Source organism: Delphinapterus leucas, chromosome 3 (genome assembly GCF_059928025.1).
Source record: "Delphinapterus leucas isolate spDelLeu-1000000601 "Yukka" chromosome 3, BTC_Dleu_Yukka2, whole genome shotgun sequence".
In the NCBI taxonomy this organism is placed as follows: domain Eukaryota; kingdom Metazoa; phylum Chordata; class Mammalia; order Artiodactyla; family Monodontidae; genus Delphinapterus; species Delphinapterus leucas.
The window spans coordinates 160,471,828-160,495,306 of NC_143131.1; the positions used below are offsets into that span (position 1 = coordinate 160,471,828).

A 23,479-nucleotide genomic window follows, 5' to 3' on the forward strand; every position below is an offset into this window, starting at 1 on the left:
TTCTCTGATCCCATATTCCTTCCATTTATAGCGTTTTTCTTTATTGTGAACTTTTTTGTGTCTACAAAGGTTTGATCTGTAACTGTAGGCTTTCCCACATTCCATACATTTATAGAGTTTCTCTCCAGTATGGATTCTCTCATGTTCAGTTAGGAATGAATACTGGCTGAAAGCTTTTCCACACTGATTACACTGATAGGGTTTCTCTCCAGTATGAATTCTCTGATGCCTATAAAGGTTAGATTTGCAACCAAGGGCTTTCCCACATTCTCTACATGTGTAAAGTTTTTCCCCAGTATGAATTTTCTGATGTTCATTAAAGGATGAATACTGGTTGAAGGCTTTCCCACATTCATTACAGTGATATGGTTTTTGTCCAGTATGAATACGCTGATGTTCAATAAGGGTTGAGATGCGAGTTAAGTTTCTCCCACATTCCAAGCATTTACACAGTTGTTCTCCAGTATGAAGCCTCTGATGTTCAGCCAGGGATGTAAACTGGCTGTAACTTTTCCCACATTCACTACATTTATAGGGTTTCTCACCTGTATGGATTCTTTGATGTCTATGAAGTTTTGCTCTACAATTGAAGGCCTTCTCACATTCTCCACATTTATAGAGTTTCTCTCCAGTATGAATTCTCTGATGTACAGTGAGGGTTGAACACTGGCTAAAGGCTTTACCACATTCCTTGCACTGATAGGGTTTCTCTCCAGTATGCACTCTCAGATGTTTGATAAGGGTTGAACTACTGCTAAATGCTTTCTCACATTCATTACATTTGTAAGGTTTCTCTCCAGTATGAATTCTCTGATGGGCAAGAAGGGATGATCTGTGGCTGAAGGTTTTCCCACACTCATTACATTTGTAAGGTTTCTCACCAGTATGAATTCTCTGGTGTTCAGTAAGATGTAGACTCTGGTTGAAGCTTTTTCCATATTCACTGTAAATATGAGCTTTTTCTCCTGGGTAAATCTGGAAACATCTCATTAGATCAAAATTCTGTTTAAAATCTCCCCCAGAAGTATAATATATATTGGGTATCCTTTCTATAGGAGCACTTTGTTGTCTAACAAGAACTGTATTTATAAATAAGCCTTTCCCTAATTCAAGACTTGTCTGGTTTCCAGCTTCACTGATGGTTTTTTTGTGTGAGGCCATCATTTGCCTGAGAGGTTTCTTCTGTTGCTCTTGCTGTCTCCTGCCCTCAAATTCCAAAGTTTCTCCAAACGTGACATCCAAGTGACCAAACTTAATGGATTTTTTCTTTATTATTCCCTGAGATGTTTCTTCTATAGAAATGTCCTGTTCAGGAGGCAATGCTTCTATTTCAGGCCATGTCTTGAAACCTGGAATAAATCAGAAGAATTAATGGCTCCTCTGCTGGAAGAGATAAATATGCATCAGTGGGACAAAAACATTAGCAATGATACATATAAAAGAGGTTTGATACCATCTGATCTCAAATATGAACTTGAATCTGGAGAAAAACAAAATGGAATGGAAGGAGAAGTAAATAGGTTAAGGAATAGTGTGGGAGAATACAGTGGACAAATTAACAGTGATGGTGAAGACACTGCCACTTGACAGAAGTAAAGGTAGGAATCTTTTGAGAATAATGAAAGTCTACAAGAGATGTGAAGTTCTGAAGTATGCCCAAGCTCCAAGCTCAGATCTGATTCTAAGTGAAAAGATTTAGTTTGAGCTGATTCTAAGAAACTCTGAGTTAACTCTTAGCTTACTTTAATCAATCCATGATTGAAAATAGATTAAAATTAGATCACTGTAATTAGGTAATTGTATGTACTTAAATAAACTATAAAACTTAAGTAAAATATAGGTTATTTATGTTAATAAAATCCATCCAGCTTTAGTATTAAAATATATTTTATTAAAATTAAATAAGAACAAGAAATACAGGCTATAAATCTGTATACAAATATAGATTTTTCTTAATGATCCATGGAAAACCTAACAGTTTGGATTTTCAAGGATCAACCAAGGTACTTTCTCTTTTTATCCTTTCCCACAATATGACCTTCCCTGCCCATCTAGAAACTTACCCTACTACTCTAATCTCATTTACTTACAGAAACTCAATTATTTAAGCCTAAATAATCCACCTCTTTCTTAGAATTTCAAAACACATTTTCAAAATATTTAATTACTTAACATATATATAAAGTCTGTGAAAATAATTCAAGTATTTGTTCCAGGAGAGCAGTGGATATGTCTTATGATGATTTGTTAATTCCCTATTGTGTACAAGACAAGTACACAATTAGAATGTCTTAGATAAAAAAAAAAAAAAATGAACGAGCACAGGGAATGAGGTGCAAAAGTTATTCTGAAGGTCAGGTGACCTTGAAAAGGAAAAGAGATTCTCTCTTCTCTTACTGGACTCCTGAGACTCAATCAGTCATTTATTGAACAAATACTGAATAATCAGCAATGATAATATGAAATAAATAAATGGCCAAACAGTAATAGTTCATTTCTACATGATGTGAGAAGCCTCAACTGCATAATTCAGGTTTGAGGTTCAGAGAATGAAGATACAAATATCAACAATATTAGTAAAGAATGGTTGTATGAAGGAAGATGGACAATAGAGATGGGTTGGATTTCAATAGAAAAAGAAAAGAGGACCCTGTGAGTCAGAAAGAAGGCCTGTCAAAGTCATCTGTGGGGAAAGTAAACCTATTTAGGGGAGGCTTATTGACTAAAGAAGGAAATCCAGGTTGGAATTAGTTAAAATTTTGGTTAAGCACAGTGAGGACAAATATAGAGTTACTGAATAACTAGTAGAAGAATTTAGAAAAATCTAGATAACAGAAGGTGTCATAAGTTCTTAGATAATAATAAGAGAAAAGTGATCATATTTGGTAAACTGAACAGCTTGGATCAGAGGAAGGACAGAATGGAATCTGAAAAATAATGTAGCTGCAATGATCTGGCTGGACTGAGTACTTTGAGCCTCACTGGCACTGAGTTAATCACAGAGGCAACTCAATTCAATTAAAATTGAATTTGAAAAAAATTTTTAAATATTACTAAAGCCAATATATTAGATGCTAGAGGCACAAAATTCAAAGACCTGGCCTCTCCCTTAAGTATGCACAATCTTATTAGAAAAATACCTAATACTAATAAATATAAACACAATAACTATAATTCATCATGATAGATACCACAATAAATGTGCTCAAGGTATGTAGAAAGTGATATATGAACACAAATGATGGAAAATTAATGCTGACTGGGAAGTAGGAAAGATAAGGAAAACCTAGAGATAAGAGTGGCATTTTAGGTAGACAGATGGATCTTGAAGGATAAGTAGTCTTCCAGTGGATAAGATGGAAGAGGTGACTCAAGCTGAAGGAATAACACACAAATGATAATGAGTACACAGATATGGCCAGAACACTGATCTGAAGTGGAAGTGGCCATTGATGAGACCATAAAGGAATATGGAGACAGGCTATGAAGTAGGTTTAACGTCACATTAAGGAATCTTACTTTACTCCAAGGATAACAGAGAAACAATGAAGTCCCTTAAGGTATAGGGTTAACACCTGAGTTTCAAAAAGATCACTGTGCTGATGGCATGGAAGGTGGGTGAGGAGAGGCTCAGAGAGGGTAGGTAACTTTCCCATAGCTCATAAAACTTGTAAGTAGTGGTAAAGTGAAATTTGGAATGTCTAAGTTCAAACCATGATCTTGAATGTTATACTGCACTGCTTACTAACTCTTTATTTGTAGAAAACTGTATTTTAATAAAGTTGAAAACTATTTGTTGAGAGAAGAGTGAAAAAAAGATGTTAACAAAAGCAAGAATCATAGATTAAAGGTTAAGCCACAAAGACGGAAGCAAAATATTGGCAAATCTATGTCCTATGGTGAATAGAAATGACATTGGGGATCTATTTAGGTTTCTTTCATCAGATTTCAGCTTTCTAGCTCTGTGACCAAAGTACTTTAAGATCTCTGGTACTCTGTTTCTTCAGATATAAAAAGAAGTATATAAATTTGATCATCTTTAAGTGATCCTCCAATCCTGACAACCTACAATTTTATGATAAAGACCAACTAGATTAGACTAGGCTAGAAGACTGGTCAGCAAACTATGGATCTCTGGAACAAATTCAGCTGCCACCTGTTTTTGTAAAGTTCTATCAGAATACAGCCACACCTATTCGTCTAAGTACTGTCTCTGGCTGCTTTTGCACTACAACCACAGAGTTAAATGGTTGCAACAGAGACCTTATGGCCCCCAAAGCCAAAATATTTACAATCTGGCCCTTTATAGGAAAAGTTTGCTGACCCCTGGACTAGAAAGGCTACAGTGGTTATGTTAATGACAGCTGATTGAATATAATAGTGGGAGATGACAACCCAGTCTCCAAGAAAATAAAAGGGAAATGTTAAGAAATCAGAGACAAAGGAATGTTGGCAATACTCTGAAATGTGTGGGTGGTAAAAGAAATGAAAAAAATTATAAAAAATTCAAAATATGGCAGAAGGTGTAAAGTATTTAATATCTATCAGACATGAACATGTGTTAATGCAGATGGAAAGAAAACCATGAAGACCAAGAGGCCAAAGACGGTAGAAGAACATGAGTGAGGCTGCAAAAAAAGGGAAAGGGAAAGAGAATGCAGGGAGTGGTATGAGAAGGAAGATGTCAATACAAGGACCTTCTTGATGCAAAGAAAACCATTACAACCAAGGAGCCTTGTCAAGGGGTCCTGAGCATTTCAATAAGGCTCAGAATTTCCAGGAAAGTTTTCAGAGCACTCCTCATGACCTGCTCATGTATAAAGACACTTGTGCCCACCCCCCAGTCACTTACTCACCTAGGCAGGTATCTTGAGGGATTTCTCTTTCCACCATACAGGGATCTTCTCCATGTTGCAACTTGCAGATCAAATTTGGCATTGAAAATGGAATCCCTGCTCATGAGTAAGGAAATGGAGTTTGAACAAATGGCATGAAGAGCAACCCCAGAACTAACTAACTGGAGCCTATAGGGCAGAGAAGGCAGCATAAGCACTCCTGAGGGGGACTGAGGCCTTTAGGGGGATGGAGGAAACAATATAGGGCCCTGGCTATGAATCCCTCTAAGACGGGAGTCCTACATGTTTTTCAGAATCTAAACTGGGCTCTAGTCATTGGAGTAGGAGGGAACTGATCAGGAGGTGGGGCGGGAGGAAGGCAGAGGATGAACAGCAGCATGAAGGGCGTCACAACAAACAGGTACACTTTCAATTCTACACCGATTTTTCCTTTCCCAGGGGCACACAGGATAGAAACCTCCACTCTGAACCTGAGAGGGAGCTCTAAAGTGCTCCCACGGCAGACTCTCCATGACAAGCTAGGCTCCTTACCCAGCGAGACCAGGGTGCTGTAGTTCTCCAGCATCACCTCCCGGTACAAGGTTCTCTGGGCAGAGTCCAGGTGCAACCACTCGTTCCGGCTGAAGAGCACAGCTATATCCCTAAACGTCACTGACTCCTGTAATGGGAAACCCATTCCTGTTCACCCAGGAACATCTTCTCCTCTGGAAGACTTGGTAAGAAGGTGACACTGGGATGTGTAGCAACCATTCTGAAAATGTCTCAGGATTCTAAATATTTCAAAGCAACTATTTATGTTATTTTTGGAACCACCCATCAACTATTAAACAAATATTTATTGAGTACCCACTTGGAGCAAAGACACATGGCATGTGCTGTGATATGGAAAAAAGGGCAAATTTCCTGCCAAGAGGGAATTTATATCCCACCCTGGGATCTGTCAGAATAACTGAACACATCCATTTACCTCCCTCCCACTCAAAATCCAAATTAAATGAAAGGAAAAAAATCAGAGAACATTTAGAGCAGTGCTGGAAAACTAGGGAAAATATCATTAGTAGAACAGAAATAAAAAGGAATTTCTGAGACATAAAGCAAATAATAAAAATAATATTAGTTAATGTTTATTGAATACTTACATGTTAGGGACTATGATAGAAACTTTGTATACAGTAACCCATTTAAGTTTCACAGACATTCTATTAGGAAGTTACTATAATTAAACCATTTTGCAGATAAAGAAACAGTTCAGAAAGGTTACAAAATTTTCCCAAGGTAAAACTGTTAGAGTGGTGGAGCTCCTAACTGAATTCAGATAGACAGGTCTCTAAGATATATTGTCAGATGGGTTTCCATTGACTATGAAAATTAAAAGAACCAAACTACCTGCAAGACTATAGAGGTGCAAAAGGGAACTGCTGAGAAGGTAAGTTCTTCCAAAAGAATCCCAGTTAAACCCCAAAATGTAAGAAAGCAGGGGTTGGACAGCCACCAATTCTTGTATGAAAGAGTCTAAGGGAGTAACAGTACAATGCTTAGTGGGTATTTTGTTGAGAATCTATCAAAATGTAAAAGGTATATTACTTTGACCTTGCATTTCTAAATACTTCTAGGATTCTACTTCAAGGAATAATCACACACTGTGTAGGGATATTTGTTCAAGGATGTTCACTAAAACATTACTTTTAAGATAATGGTTATGGTAGGCTGAATAATAAACCTGTAAACATTATACATATGACAAAGGGACTCTGAGGATCTGCTGAAGGGTTTTGAGAGGGGACGATTATTCTGGATTATTATCCAGGGGGATCCATAACGGTCCTTATAAGAAGAACACAAAAGGAATCAGAGTCAGAAGAAGAGAAGGCTATATGATGATGGAAGCAGAGACTGAAGTGATATGCTTTGAAGATGGTTGAAAGGGCCATAAACCAAGGAACATAGGGGGCCACCAGAAGGTGAAAACAAGGCCAGGAAACAGATTTTCACCCCAGAGCCTCCAGAAAGAAGCAGCTCTGCTGAGAACTGGACCTTAAGCCAGTGAAACTGATTTCACACTTCTGACCTCCACAACTGTAGGAGAATAAATTTATGTTATTTTAGGCCATAGAGTTTGTGGTAATTTGTTACAGCAACAATGGGAAACTAATACAATGGTGAAAATTTGAAGACAACCTACGTTATCAATAAGGGAATTTATACTGCATAAGCAGTATAAGCAATTTATACTGCATTTAGTCCATGAAATGTTATATAGCCATTAAATAGAATGAGATAAATTTGTATGCCTGACATTGGAATTTGACCGTGATATATTACTGATTCATATGAAAAAGCAAGCTGCCAGTCTGTATGTGTTGAAACATTCTTTATCTATATATGCATATGTGCCTACAAAAATATCTGAAAGAATACAACAAGCTGTCCACCCAGATTACTCTTTGATATTTTAGAAAGGGACAGAAAGGCAACCTTTCACTTATTATGTTATACCGTTCAATTAGGCTTACATTTTTTTACAGGGTGTATGCCTGTTTTGAAATTTTTTTAGATTCCACTTTAATTTACATGTTCACCTTTAGCTATACCTCTTTGCATTTTTAGTGGTTGCTGAGAATTAGAATACACATTCTTAGTTCTTTATAGTGTATTTAGAGCTAATATATGATTTCACATAGAATGCAAGAACCTCGCAAATATATGGTTCTTCTTCATGCTACAGTTATTACAAAGATTTTCTCAGTTCATATAGTTGACAGGACTCATCAGACTGCTCTGAGACTACTCATGGAAGGCAAAGGGTACAATGCAGCAAGATAAACACTGTGCAAGAAATTCTTTATGGAAGTCAGAGATATTCCATGTGCAATCTCCCCTTATCCGCACGCACAGACTATGCTGTGTCTCTGGAGCTATATAAGAAATTTTGGGTTGGGGGAGCTCAAAGGAGAAACGCTCGGCAGGGGCCTTTTGTGTATCAAGCAAGGCTTGTCAAACCATATAGGCCAGCTGCAAACCAGCAGTGAAGAAGATGACCCCGGGGGTGGTCAGTGGCATTTAAGGACCACATCCACTTCCCTTATCTTGGCCAGGAATCAAAAACAGCCATCCAGGCATCCCTGGAGACAAAGACAGAGCTTTTCCAAAGATAAAGATAGAGCTTTTCCAGTCCAGGCATAAATGAATTCTATATCCACGGTAGTTATATGCATTACATCCACTTACACGATAAACTCCATAACACAGTATTATACTTCTGCTTTAAACAATCATATCATCTTAAAGAAACTGAGAAGAAAAATTAGTTATATATTTCTATAATATAAATATATTTATCCAGACAAATATAAATATATATATATATTTATATTTATCCATTTCTAATACTCTTCATTTCCTTCCTAAGATTAGGTCTGGTATTACTTCCTTTTTTTTTTTTTTTTTGTATTACTTCCTTTTAACTTGAAGAACTTCTTTTAGAATATCTTGTAGTGCAGGCCTGCTGACAATGAATTAGCTTTGTTTTCTTTTATCTGAAAATGCCTTTATTTCATCTTCATTCTTTTTTTTTTTTTTTTTTTTTTTGGTACGTGGGCCTCTCTCTGTTGTGGCCTCTCCCTTTGCGGAGCACAGGCTCCGGACGTGCAGGCTCAGTGGCCATGGCTCACAGGCCTAGCCACTCCACGGCATGTAGGGTCTTCCCAGACTGGGGCACCAACCCATGTCCCCTTCATCAGCAGGCGGACTCTCAACCACTGCGCCACCAGGGAAGCCCCATCTTCATTCCTGAAGAATATTTTCATTGGTTATAGAATTCTGGGTTGACAGTTCTTTTCTTTCAGCATATAAAAGGTCATTATTGTTTTCTGGCCACTGCTGTTTCTCATGAGGAGCCAATGGACATTCAAATATTGATTCTCCATATGTAATGTGATTTTTTTTTCTGTCTGCTTTAAAATCTTTGGTTTTCAGTGATTTGTCTATGACTTCTCTGCCTAATATCATAGGCACTAGCCACAAATGGATATTAAGTGCTTAAAATGTGGCTAGTCTGAATTGTGATGTGCTGTTATATATAAAATACACACCAGAATATATACTAGAAAATATTTATATATACACAAATAAATATATATACATGATATTTCAATAATAATTTTGTACTTATTAAGTGTTGAAATAATATTTTGGGTATACTGTGTTAAGTAAAATATTAAAGTTAATTTATCTGCTTCTGTTTATTTTTTAATGTGACTACTAGAAAGTTCAAAAAAATGTTTTACTTGAAGTATGGTTGATTTACAGTGTTGTGCCACTCTCTGCTGTACAGCAAAGTGACTCAGTTATACACATATAGACATTCTTTTTTATATTATACACATATAGACATTCTTTTTTTTTTATTCTTTTCCACTGTGGAATATCACAGGATATTCAATATAGCTCCCTGCACTATACAGTAGGACCTTGTTGTTTCTCCATCCTATATATAATAGATTACATCTGCTAATCCCAAACTCTCAGTCCTTCCCTCCCATACCCTCCTCCCCCTTGGCAATGACAAGTCTGTTCTCTATGTCTATGAATCTGTTTGTTTTGTAGATAAGTTCATTTGTGCCATATTTTAGATTCCACATGTAAGTGATATCATGTGATATTTGTCTTTCTCTTTCTGACTTACTTCACTTAGTACAATAATCTCTAGTTGCACCCATGTTGCTGCAAATGGCATTATTTCGTTCTTTTTTAAGGCTGAGTAGTATTCCATTGTATATACGTACCACATCTCCTTTATCCATTCATCCGTCAATGGACATGTTTCCATGTTTAGGCTATTGTGAAGAGTGCTGCTATGAACATAGGGGTGCATGTATCTTTTTGAATTATAATTTTTTCTGGGTATATGCCCAGGAGTGGGACTGCTGGATCATATGGTAATTCTATTTTTAGTTTTCTGAGGAACCTCCACACTGTTTTTCACAGTGGCTGCACCAACTGACATCCACACCAGCAGTGTAGGAGGGTTCCTTTTTCTCCACACCCTCTCCAGCATTTGTTATTTGTAGACTTTTTAACGTTGGCCATTCTGACTGGTGTGAGGTGGTACCTCATTGTAGTTTTGATTTGCATTTCTCTAATAACTAGTGACATTGAGCATCTTTTCATGTGCCTACTGGTCATCTGTATGTCTCCTTTGGAGAAATGTCTATTAAGGTCTTCTGCTCATTTTTCAATTGGGTTGTTTTGTTGTTGCTGTTGTTGAGTTGTATGAACTGTTTGTATATTTTGAAGATTAAGCCCTTGTCAGTCTTATCATTTGCAAATATTTTCTCCCATTCTGTAGGTTGTTTTTTCATTTTTTAATGGTTTTTTATGGTATCCTTTGCTGTGCAAAAGCTTGTAAGTTTGATTAGGTCCCATCTGTTTATTTTTATTTCTATTGCCTTGGGAGACTGACCTAAGAAAACATTGGTACAATTTATGTCAGAGAATGTTTTGCCTATGCTTTCTCCTAGGAGTTTTATGGTGTCACATCTTATGTTTATGTCTTTAAGCCATTTTAAGTTTATTTTTGTGCATGGTGTGAGAGTGTGCTCTAACTTCATTGGTTTACATGCAGCTGTCTAACTTTCCCAGCACCACTTCCTGAAGAGACCGTCTTTTTTCCCATTTTATATTCTTGCTTTGTTGAAGATTAATTGACTGTGTGGGTTTATTTCTGGGCTCTCTATTCTGTTCCATTGATCCATATGTCTGTTTTTGTACCAATACCACACTGTTTTGATTACTGTAGCTCTGTAGTATTGTCCGAAGTCTGGGAGAGTTATGTCCCCTGCTTTTTTTCCCCTCAGGATTGCTTTGGCAATTCTGGGTTTTATGGTTCCACATAAATTTTTGGATTATTTGTTCTAGTTCTGTGAAAAATGTCATGGGTATTTTGATAGGGATTGCATTAAATCTGTAGATTGCTTTTGGTAGAATGCCATTTTAACAATATTAATTCTTCCAATCCAAGAGCATGGGATATCTTTCCATTTCTTTGAATCCTCTTTAATTTCCTTTATTAATGTCTTATTGTTCTCAGTGTACAAGTATTTCACCTCCTTGGTCAGGTTTATTCCCAGGTATTTTATTTTTTGGGAGTGCTACTTTAAAAGGTTTTTTTTTTTACATTCCCTTTCTGATATTTCATTTTTAGTGTACATAATGCAACCAAGGGACTTCCCTGGTGGTCCAGTGGTAAAGAATCTGCCTTCCAATGCAGGGGATGCAGGTTCAATCCCTGGTCAGTGAACTAAGATCCCACATGCCATGGGGCAACTAAGCCCGTGCACCACAACTACTGAGCCTGCTCTTCAACTAGAGAGCCTGTGTGTCACAAACTACAGAGCCCACACACTCTGGAGTCCACACGCCACAACTACAGAGCCCACGTGCCCTGGAGCTCGCATGCCACAACCAGAGAGAGAAAACCTGCATGCCACAACTAGCAAGAAGCCCATGCACCACAATGAAGAGCCCGCACACCACAACAAAAGATCCCGCATGCCACAATGAAGACCTGACACAGCCAAAAAAAAAAAAAAGAATGCAACTGATTTTTGAATGTTAAATCTTTTATTCTGCTACTTTGCTGAATTCATTTATTAGATCTAGTAGCTTCTGTGTTGGGTCCTTAGGGTTTCCTATATATAGTATCATGTCATCTGCATATGACAATTTTACCTCTTCCCTTCCAATTTGGATATCTTTTATTCCTTTTTCTTGTCCGATTGCTGTGGCTAGGACTTCCAATACTATGTTGAATAGAAGTGGTGGGAGTTGGCATCCTTGTCTTGTTCCAGATTTTAGTGGGAAGGCTTTTAGCTCTTCACCATTGAGTATTATACTGGCTGTGAGTTTGTCATAAATGGCTTTAATTAAGTTCAGATATTCCTCTATTCCCACTTTTGTAAGAGTTTTTATCATGGATGGATGTTGAATTTTGTCAAACGCTTTTTCTGCATCTATTGAGATGGTCATGTGGTTTTTTACTTTTCTTTTGTTAATGTGGCGTATTACATTGATTGATTTGCGAGTGTAGAACCATCCTTGTGAAGCTGGGATGAATCCCACTTGGTCATGGTATATGATCTTTTTTATGTGTTGTTGGATTTGGTTTGCTAATATTTTGTTGAGATTTTTTGCATCTATATTCATCAAAGATATTGCCCTGTAATTTTCTTTTTAGGTGGTGTCTTTGTCTGGTTTCGGTATCAGGGTGATGATGGCTTCATACAATGTCTTTGGGAGTATTCCCTCCTCTTCAATCTTTTGGAAGAGTTTGAGAAGAATCAGTTTAAGTTCTTCTTTATATGTTTGGTAGAATTCACCTGTGAAGCCATCCGGTCCTGGACTTTTGTTTGTAAGGAGTTTTTTAAATTACAGATTCTATTTCACGTCTAGTGATTGGTCTGTTCAAATCATCTATTTCTTCTTGATTCAATTTCAGTGGGCTGTATGTTTCTAGAAAGTTGTCCAATTCTTCTAGGTTGTCAAATGTGTTGGCATATAATTGTTCATAGTATTCTCTTATGGCTTTTTGTATTTCTGCAGTATCAGTTGAGATTTCTCTTTTTTCATTTCTTATTTTGTTTATTTGGGTTCTCTCTCTTTTCTTCTTGGTGATCTGGCCAGAGGTTTTTTAATTTTGTTTACCCTTTCAAAGAACCAGCTCTTTGTTTTATTATTTTCTACTTTTAAAAAAATCTGTATTTTATTTATTTCCTCCCTGATCTTTATTATTTCCTTCCTTCTGCTGACTTTAGGTTTTGTTTGTTCTTCTTTTTCTGATTCTTTTAGGTGGTAGGTTTGGTTGTTTACTAGAGGTTCTTCTTGTTTTTTTGATGATGGCCTGTATCACTGTGAACTTCCAGCTAAGAACTGCTTTTGCTGCATCCCATAGATTTTGTATGGTTGTGTTTTCATTGACATTTGTCTCAAGGTATTTTTTTAAATTTTCTTTTTGATTTCCTCGTTGACCCACTGGATTTTTAGTGGCATGTTGTTTAGTATCTATGTAGTCGTTTTTTTCTCATTTCTTTTCCTGTGGTTGATTTCTAGTTTCATGCCATTGTGATCAGAGAAGATGCCTGAAATAACTTCTATACTCTTAAATTTGCTGAGGTTAGTTTTGTGCCCTAGTATGTGGTCAATCGTAGAGAATGTTCTGTGTGCGCTTGAAAAGAATGTGTACTCCATTTTGTTTTGTTTTGGATGTAACGTCCTGAAAATATCAATTAAGTCTAACTGCTCTATTGTATCATTTAGGATCTCTGTTGCCTTACTGATTCTCTGTCTGGAAGATCTGTCCATGGATGTGAGTGGGGTGTTAGAGTCTCCTACTATTATTGTATTCCCACTGATTTCTCCCTTTATGTCTGTAGGTATTTGTTTTATGTATTTGGGTGCTGCTACATTAAGTGCATATAAGTTGATGAGGTAATATCCTCTACTTGTATTGATCCTTTTATCATTATATAGTGTCCTTCTTTATCTTTCTTTATAGTCTTTACTTTAAAGTCTACTTTGTCTGATATGAGTATTGCAACTCCTGCTTTTTTGTCATTTCCATTTGCCTGAAATATCTTTCTCCACTCCCTCACTTTCAATCTACGTGTGTCCTGGACTTCCTTGGTGATGCAGTGGTTAAGACTCCACACTCCCAATGCAGGTGGCCTGGGTTCAATCGCTGGTCAGGGAACTAGATCCCACATGCATGCCACAACTAAGAGTTTGCATGCCACAACTAAGGAGCCCGTGTGCTGCAACTAAGGAGCCTATGTGTCACAACTAAGTAGCCGGTGAACTGCAACTAAGGAGCCCTCGAGCCACAACTAAGGAGCCCACCTGCTGCAACTAAGGAGCTCACCTGCTGAAACTAAGACCCAGAACCAAATTAAATTAAAAAAAACTATGTGTGTCCTTTGCTCTAAGGTGGGTCTCCTGTAGGCAGCATATTGTAGGCTCTTGGTGTTTTTTTATTCAGTCTAACACTCTATGTCTTTTGATTGGAGTATTCAGTCCATTGACATTTAAGGTAATTATCAATACATATGTATTTATTGCCATTTCAAACCTGTTTTCCCAGTAGATTCTTTGTTTCTTCTTTGTTCCTTTTTCTTTTTGTGATTTGATGATTTCCTTTTATGTTTGTATTCTCTTCTTTTCGGTTTTTGTGAGTCTACTGTGTTTTTGATTTGTGGGTTGTCCCATTTTTCAAGTATGTTAACCCCTTACTATATCTGCTTGCTTTAGACTGATAGTCATACAGTCTCAAACATATTCAAAAAAAGAAAAAGAATCTGCATTTTCTTACTCTCCTTCCCCATGTTTTATGATTTTGATGTCCCTTTTTACATCTTCATGTCTATCCCTTTGCTGTTGCTTATGTTTAATCATTGCTTTCACAAATAGCTTTTTTTTTTCTTTTTGATCTGTATACTAGCTAATTTAAGTGATTTACTTTCCAATTGTGATTTCCTCCTACCTATATCTCCTTGCTTCTTTTCTAGAGATGACCTTTCAGTATTTCTTTTAGGATAGGTTTAGTATCGCTGTATTCTTTTAGTTTTTGCTTCTCTGAGAACTTCTTTATTTCTCCTCCTATTCTAAATGATAATCTTGCTTGGCAGAGTATTCTAGGCTGGAAATTTTTCTCTTTCAAGCCTTTGAATACATTTTGTTACTTCCTGCTGCCCTGCATTGCTTCTGTAGAGAAATCAGCTGATAGCCTTATGGGGGTTCCCTTGTAATTAACTCTTTGTTTTTCCTCTTGCTGCCTTTAGAATCCTCTCTATAACTTTTGCCAATTTTATTATAATATGTCTTGGTGTAGGTCTCTTTGGGTTCATCTTATTTGGGACACTGTGCTTCCTGGATCTGGATATCTGTTTCCTTCTTTATGTTTGGGAGGTTTTCAGCCATAATAGCTTCAAATACATTTTCAATCCCCTTTTCTCTTTCTTCTCCTTCTGGAATCCCTACTATGCATAGATTGGCCTACTTTATATTATCCCATATGTCTCATATTGCTTTCATTTTTTTTCATTTGGCTTTTGTCTGGTGTTTGATTGGGTAATTTCCATTCTATCTTTCAGGTCACTTATTCTTTCTTCTGCATTAATCATTCTTCTTCTTTGCCTTGAGCTCAGCTTTCATCTCGGCAAATGAATTTTCTAATTTTTCTTGGCTCCTTCTTATAGTTTCTAGTTCCTTTTCACAGTAATCTGCATTTCTGTCAATAGCCTTTCTTAATTACTTATTTTCATTGCCTCCTTTTTGAACTCATTGTCTGTTAGACTGAAGAGGTCTGTTTCATGGTTTGTTCCTTCACGGGAATTCTCTTGGTCTTTAACTGAGAGTGGTTCCTCTGCTTCTTCCTTTTGCTTATATTTCTCTTACTCTGTGAGTTTAGGAGAAGCAAATATCTACTGTAGTCTTGGAGAGCTATTTATATGTGGGAGCTTCCCTGCATAGCTTGTGTGGGTTTAATATTTTTTCAGTGTGAGGGCTGTTTTTGGTTTGGTTGCTTGCCATCTCTTTCCTCAGCATGTGCTGGCCATTATCCCCTTGATGGGGGTGTGCAGGTGCATGGCCTGCGCGCACACTCCCAGGAAGGCAGGGGCAGCAGTTGGCTCCCGGTTGCGGGTCCCTCAGCAAGGGCAGCTAGCTGCACATACTCCTGGGGAGGCAGGGGCAGTGGATGGCAGTTGGCTGTGGGACTCTTGGCAGCTGCAGGAGGTTGCATGCACCCCTGGGGAGGTGGGGGCAGTGGTTGGCACCAGGTCACAGGACCCCTGGCATTGGTGGGCTGCACATACTCCCAGGAAGGTAGGGACAGTGACCTGCACCTGCTCATAGGACCCTTGGTGGCGGCAGCAGTCCACGCCCACCTGTGGAGTCTGATATGGCAGCAGTGGCTTGTACCTGCCCCTGTAGCTTGTGTAGGTGGTGCCCTGCTGCCTGAGAGCACTAGGAGAAAGAAACTCCTATGGTGGGCATGCCCCTCTCCTCATATGCCCCCCAACAATGGTGTCTTGCCTCTCTGGTGGGCCCAGGCTTCTTCCCGGATTCCCTTGGTTGTGGTGCACCACACCCTAGCCCCCTCAGGCTATCTTTGCTTAGCCAACCCTAGTCTTCTCCCCAGGGTCTGACCTCCAAAGCCTGAGTGTCAGCACACAGCCCCTGCCCACCCCAAAAGACGAGCTTCTCAGGCTGGGGAGTGCCTGTCAACACCAATTGTCTGTGCAGGTCTGTCTCTCTGCTTTGCCCTCTGCAAACCTGCTGCTGTGCCCTCCTCTGAGGCTCCAAAGCTCCCCCTGTGTCCTGGCTGACCTCCCACCAGTGAGGGGACTTCTCCATTTGTGGAAACCCTTCCTATTTTACAGCTCTCTCCCAGTGGTGCAGGTCCTGTACGAATTTGCTTCTCTCTTTTTTTTTTTCTTTTGTCCTATCCAGTTATGTGGAGATTTTCTTGCCCTTTTGGAAGTCTGAGGTCTTCTGCCTGCATTCAGTAGATGTTCTGTGAGAGTCGTTCCACATGTAGATGTATTTTTGATGTATCTCTGCGGAGAAGGTGAGGTCCACATCCTACTCCTCTGCCATCTGGATCCGCTCCCCAAACATTTTAAATTACATGTGACTTGCATTCATGGTTCACATTATATTGCTGTTGCACAGCACTGGTCAATGATGTGCCTAGCTATGGTTTCCTTTGTATTTATTCTGCTTGAGGTTCAGTGAGTGTAGTCAATCTGTAAATATCTGTTTTTGTTTTTTTTTAAACAAACTTGGGGAAATTTTGGCCATTATTTCCTTTCAATATATTTTCTGTCCCATTCTCTCTCTCTCCTCTTCTTCTTGAATTCCAACTACATGTATCTTAGACCTGTAACATTGTTTTACTGGTAACTGAAGCTTTTTATCCCTATTCTTCAGTTAGGACATTTTCTGTTGACATATCTACAAGTTTACTAACATTTTCTTATGTTCGTTTCCAAAGGTTAAGCCTATTCAGTGATTCTTTTTATGTTTCAGATATTTTATTCTTCAGTTACAAAATTTCTATTACTTTTTCATAGTCTCTAGTTCTCTGCTTGGATTTCCTATTGACTTATTTATTGCATGCATATTCTCCTTTAAATCCCTGCACATAGTTAAAACAGTGGTTTTAAAATCTGCCGGCTGCAGAGAAAGACAAATAACATATGATACTGCTTATATGTGGAGTCTAAAAAAAGGGTACAAAGTGAATTTATCTACAAAACAGAAAGAGTTACAGACGTAGAAAACAAACTTATGGTTACCAGGGGGCAAGGGGTGGGGGGAGGGATAAATTTGAAGATTGGGATTGACATATACACACTACTATATATAAAATACGTAACTAATAAGGACCTACTGTATAGCACAGGGAACTCTATTCAATACTCTGTAATGGCCTATATGGGAAAAGAATCTAAAAAAGAGTGTATATATGTATATGTATAACTGATTCACTTTGCTGTACAACTGAAACTAACACAACATTGTAAATCAACTACACTCCAATAGAAATTTTAAAATATAAAAGTAAAATAATATCTGTCAACTAATTCCAGCATCTGAGTCATCTTGGGTTTGGTCTCTGCTGATTGCCTTTCTCTTGAATATTGGTCACATTTTCCCATCTCTTCATGTCTACCTTATCCTGGACATTGTATAGTTTATAATGTAGACTCTGGATTTTGTTATGTTTCTTTAAGAAGTACTGATTTTTTTTTTTAAGCAGGTAGTTAATTTAACAGTGCTCAAATATCAAACTCTGTCATCTCAGTAATAGGCAGCAGCAAAAATATCTCTTCAGTTCTTTGTTGGGTTACTGTGAGTCTGTCTTGTGCATGGTGTGGTTCAGGGGTGAGCCAGAGATTTGGGCAGAGTTTATGCACAGGATACAGGGCTCCCCCTCTCTGGCTCTCTCCTTTTTAAGGCCCCTCCACTTTCCAGATGCTAAGGTTGCCCCAAACTCTGTCTTGGGATTCTTCATGATAGTAAGATTACAGGTTTCTAATCAAGTTTTAACCATTCTGTTGGCGCTGACTGTGGCCTGTCCCTAGGCAAAAGCTGTGAAAACTAGAATATTTACCGTGACAGTCTCTTCAGCCAAATGCAGACAGTTGTCCAATATCTGTCTGCTTTTGGTTTCTCTTCAATGCCTTCAGGTGGTTGTTTCTCATATTTTGTCCAGAGCTTGGTTCTCATCCACAGATGAATTGGTCTGATAGGAGCTATTCTTCTATTGTCAGAAGCTGGAAGCCCATGTATTACTTTTTAAGTATAAAACAAAATATTCAGTGAGTCTAGGCAAGTTCATGAGATATCAAGAAATAACAAAATGATGGAATCCTAGAAATGCAGACCTGAAAGATATCAATCATCTAGACTTGTTGCTCTCATGAGTGTATGGTATCCTCCCCCTTCCCCAGGTTAAGTTTGGAGATGTGTGAGGGCCTTTTTCTTTCTCACAATGACTAAGGGAGGTGCTAGTGGCATTTAAGGGAAGGGATCAAGGTTGTTAATCATTTAAATATGCTCAAGGCAGTCCTGAACAATGAAAGATGGCTCCATCCAAAATGCTAAGACGACCCCATTTAGAAACACTGGTGGGACTTCCCTGGTGGTGAAGTGGTTAAGAATCTGCCTGCCAATGCAGGGGACAAGGGTTCAAGCCCTGGTCTGCATGCAGCAATGAAGACCCAATGCAGCCAAAAATTAATTAATTAATTAAGTAATTAAAAAAAAAAGAAACACTGGTAATCTAAGCTGTATTTTAAAGGTGTAAAATACAACTCTGGGTTTCAGCAGGTAGCTTCATAAGAAGTATATCTGTCAAGTTTCTTCGGTTTCAAGCAACAGAAATGGACTCTGGCTCATGTACAAAGAAAATGGACAGGGGAGCTGTAAGAGCATTGACAGTCACAGAACTAGGCTTGGAAAATGAGCATAAACCAGGGAGGCCAGGCAACATTCTGGACTACAGTCAGGATCACACTAGAAAACCAGACTTGTGAGAACACTATTGCTATTGAAAAGTGGATGGTACAGCCTTACCACCACTCCCACACCCAGTAGACAGACTCTGCTTTTGCTGAGCTCCTCCTCCTCCTTCCTCTACAAACTCAATGTTACTGCTGCCACCACAACCACCAGAGTGCACTCAACATTGTTCCTGTTCCTTTACATTCCTAGCTTCTGTCTCAAAGTCCACGGTGAGTACAACTAAATGACCAAACTTGGATCACACACCTGTACTTGATGTATAAGGGAAGATGGAAAATCAAGTAGATGGTCATTTTAGCCTCTCAAATGTGAAGTGGTCTCTCTTTCCTACTAAGACTGAAAAAGAAGAGAATTCCCCAAACACAGGAATATGGTTTAGATGTTATGCAGTCAAAAAATATCTGCTGGGGCTTCCCTGGTGGCGCAGTGGTTGAGAGTCCGCCTGCTGATGCAGGGGACACGGGTTCGTGCCCTGGGCCGGGAAGATCCCACATGCCGTGGAGCGGCTGGGCCCGTGAGCCATGGCTGCTGAGCTTGCGCGTCCAGAGCCTGTGCTCCGCAACGGGAGAGGCCACAACAGTGAGAGGCCCACATACCGAAAAAAAAAAAAAAAAAAATCTGCTGTATGCTAACTCCCTATTTACTTAAATTTCTAGTTCTGGGTCATGGCCTCCTTGAGAAAAGCTGCTTAGCTCTGCTGGGACTAGAACAGGTAACCTGGGTGTTTGGAACCAGGGTCAGCCATGGGCTCAGAGATTCTGCCTCAGCCTAGCCTTTATTAGGCTTACAGACCACACACTCTATATAATCCAGAGATCACAGGAAAGGCCTTACAGAGAGAGGCCACAGAACTATGTCAAATATGTTTGAATTGAAAGAATGAATGGGATGATAGGAAAAGCAATCTTTCTATAGGACCCAATGAAAGGGCTTAATTATGAGCTGAATTATCCCTCCCACCCATTCATATGTTTAAGTCCTAACCTGTAGTACCCTCAGAATCTGGAGTTAAGGTCTTTAAAGAGGTAATTAAGTTAAAAGATTGTCTTTAGATTGGGCCCTAATAAGGGCTAATTGGGCCCTAATAAGTGTCCTTATAAGAGGAGATTAGGACACAGACAGGCACATGCACAGAGGTAAGACCATGTGAGGACACTGAGAATGTGGCCTTTCTACAAGCCAAGCAGACAGGCCTCAGAAGAAACCAAACCTGCCAACATCTTGATCTTAGCCTTATAGCCTTATAGCCTCTAGGACTGTGAGAAAATAAATTTCTTTTGCTTAAGCCTGTGACATTTTGTTACAGCAGCCTGAGCAGGCTTCTTGCTGCTGTAAGCAGAATACCCATGGCAACCCCACATTCTATCTTTACTTCCAGTCCCATTTCCCTGGGCCTTAGAACACTGCCACCAAAATGACATTCTTTTTCTTTTTAAATTTCATTAGCTTTTAAAAAAGTACACAGATTCAACATAAACACTTTAGAAAAATCTGAAAAAAACTGAAAACAAAAAGAACAAAATATATATCACACTAAATCCTATTACAGACAAGTTTTAAGAACATATTACAAAATTCATATCCAATTGCATATCCATGTGTTCTTTTGGCCATTTATTTAAACAAGAGGAAAACAGACACATGGTAAAGAATATGAAGAGCACAAAAGAGCACACAGTGATATGTTAGCAGCTCCATCCTATAGGTAACTGGTATCAAGTTTTTCTTCTTTCTTTCCAGAAGTGTTTTGTGCAAATACACATACGTATTCTTGTTTTTAATGGAAAAATTCTGAATGTTTAACTTGTATCTTACAGATCTTGCCACATCTGCATATACACACCTTATTGTTTTTAACAACTACATGATATATGCCATTGTACAGATACCAAAACTTATTTACCATTTCCTTTATTGATGGGTATTTAGATGGTTTCTGTTTTTTGCTGTCACATACAATGCACAATGACCATTCTCATGCAGATATCTCTGGGTATGTGTACATCTATATTTATAAGATAAACTGGTAGAGGTTGAACTATTGGCTCAAAGTACATGTGCATTTTTAATTCTGACAGATGTGGCAGATTGTACTTTCCCAAGATAACCACACCAATATACCTCCCATATCACATGCTCTTCTATAATGTGACACTGACACTTCTCCCACCAAGAAGTGAGGTCTATGTTTCCTTCCTTTCAATCTGTGCAGGGGATTCTAGGTGCCGTGACCAGTAGAATTCAGTGGAAGTAATGTTATGTGACTTCCGAGGAAAGAATACGCTTTCCACCTGGCTCACTTGATGTTCACCCTTGGAATCTGGCCACCATATTGTAAGCCCAAGACACACAAAGGGACTACAAGTGGATGTTTAATCCAACAGCCCTAGCTAAGGTCTCAGCCAGGAGCTGGCATCAACTACTATACATGTGAGTGAAAGACACTTCAGATGATTCTAGCCTCTAAACTTTGAGTCTTTCAGCTGAGACCCCAGGCTTTGTACAGGAGAGATAAGTTGTGTCTGCTGCCTGTCTGCATTCCTGACCCAGAGAAACTGTGAAAAATAATAAATGATTATTGTTTCATGCCCTTAAGTTTCTTATTGATATATCATATATATCCTCCCATGTTAAAAATACAACATTTAAATTTGATCATTTAAAATTACTTGATAATTAGAATACCAGGAGGAGAAGAAAAAGAGAATAAAATAAAAGGAATATTTGAAATAATAATTGCTGAGAATTTTCCAAAATTAGTGACAGACACAAACCACAGATCCAGGAAGTCCAGAGAATGCCAAAAAGGATAAAAACCAAAAATGTACACCTAAGCATATCATATTCAAATGCCAAACACCAAAGATAAGGAGAAAACACATGTTACCCATAGAGGAACAAGGGTAAGAATTACAGTGGATTTTCTCATTAGAAACCACACAAATAAGAAGAGAAATATTTAAAATAGTTAAAGAAAATGCCAATCTACAATTCCATATTCAAGGAATTCAAAAGGGATGAGAAATAAACTTTCTCAAACAAGCAAAATCTTCATTACCAGCAGACCTGCCGTGCAAGAAAATGAAGAACCAAGTTCTTCAGGGAGAAAAGAAAATAATGCAGGTCAGAAACGTGAATCTACACTAAGGAAGAGTGACAAAGAAGAAATAAGTCAAGGTATTTTCTTATTCTTAGTTGATCTAAAAGATAACTGTTTGCTTAAAGTAATAATAACAATGAATTGGGTGATTATAGCATATGATGAGTAAAATGACTGATAGTAATGCCATAAGGGATGGGTGGGAGTAATCGGGATTACTCTATTACAAGGTATTTGTAATACCTAGGAAGTAATATAGTATTATTCAAAGGTAGACTTAGATTAGTGGTAATTTATATTGCAAACTGCAGGACAACCATTAATTTAAAATAAAAAAGAAGTATTACTGATATGTAGAGACAGTACGAAGATTTGCAGTTGCCAGAAGTTTGGAGTGGGGCAGGGGAAGATGGTTGAATAGGTGAAGCAAAGGGAAATTTTTAGTGAAACTATTCTGTATGATATTGTAATGGTGGATACATGACACAAGGCATTTTTGAAAACTCATAGAAGTTTACAACACAAAGAGTTAAACTTAATGTATGCAAATTAAAAAAAATCATTTAGGATGTTGGGGGGGTCCCAGAATGGAACACAGAATCTGACACAATGATCTAAATATAATACAAATGTATGACAAAAACCAGTGAAGGAGGTGGTGGAAAAGGTGCTGACCTTACTAACTTTGGAAATGAGTGGAGTCTGTAAGACAAAAGGAACTGCACGTAAGTACTGTACTCTGGTTAATAAAGTAGTTTTCTGGGCAGTATGGATTAACAATTCAGATACTACTACACATGCAGACTGGAACTGAATGGTTAAAGTCAAAGGATGGCAGATGGTGGGAGCTAGGTTTCTCACTGTTGTTGGAATGGCACATTATAAGTAAGGAAGGGGAGCAGGCTAGAATGATCCGTGTGGTAATAAATTAGAGTTGGAGACATTAGTATGAACGAATATGTAGCTTAACACAGACACAAGTGGTTACATATAGAAATATACATGCACACATACACTCACACATGGTTACATATAAAATATTTATACACACACACAGAGGTTAGTATATACATATATATTCCCTTGCTCTGTCAGTTGAGAGGATCTAAAAGCAAAGACACCCCAGTAGCAATGAGTAAACCTAAGGCCCAAATCTTGCTTTCTAATACGATTCTCCAGGAAAAGAAACCAAGGCCACTAGAGAAATAGATGATTTCTGGGCCAGGGAAGACACAAAATAAGCCTAGAGCACCTTACAGTACCAAAGGTAAGGAAGTGCTCCAAAAACAAAACAAAAAACTACACAGTGATAGGGGTATGTCAAAGGGACAGAGGAACAAACTGAAAGAGCTCCCACTGGCCAAAGATGGAACAATTTGAGCAACAAAATAAAGCAGTATTAGATTATAACCCAAAATATAAAATAAGCATCTGTGAGTCT

The 23,479-nt window shown here is 38.3% G+C and overlaps 1 protein-coding gene across 1 annotated transcript in view; it reads right to left on the minus strand.

The window, feature by feature from the left end:
* ZNF354C (zinc finger protein 354C) overlaps positions 1-23,479 on the minus strand; it is a 30,481-nt gene that overhangs the window by 2,973 nt on the left and 4,029 nt on the right. Inside the window, 3 exon segments of the mRNA XM_030760553.2 lie at positions 1-1,349; positions 4,857-4,952; positions 5,388-5,514. Of these exon segments, the coding sequence (XP_030616413.2) occupies positions 1-1,349; positions 4,857-4,952; positions 5,388-5,514 (1,572 nt within the window).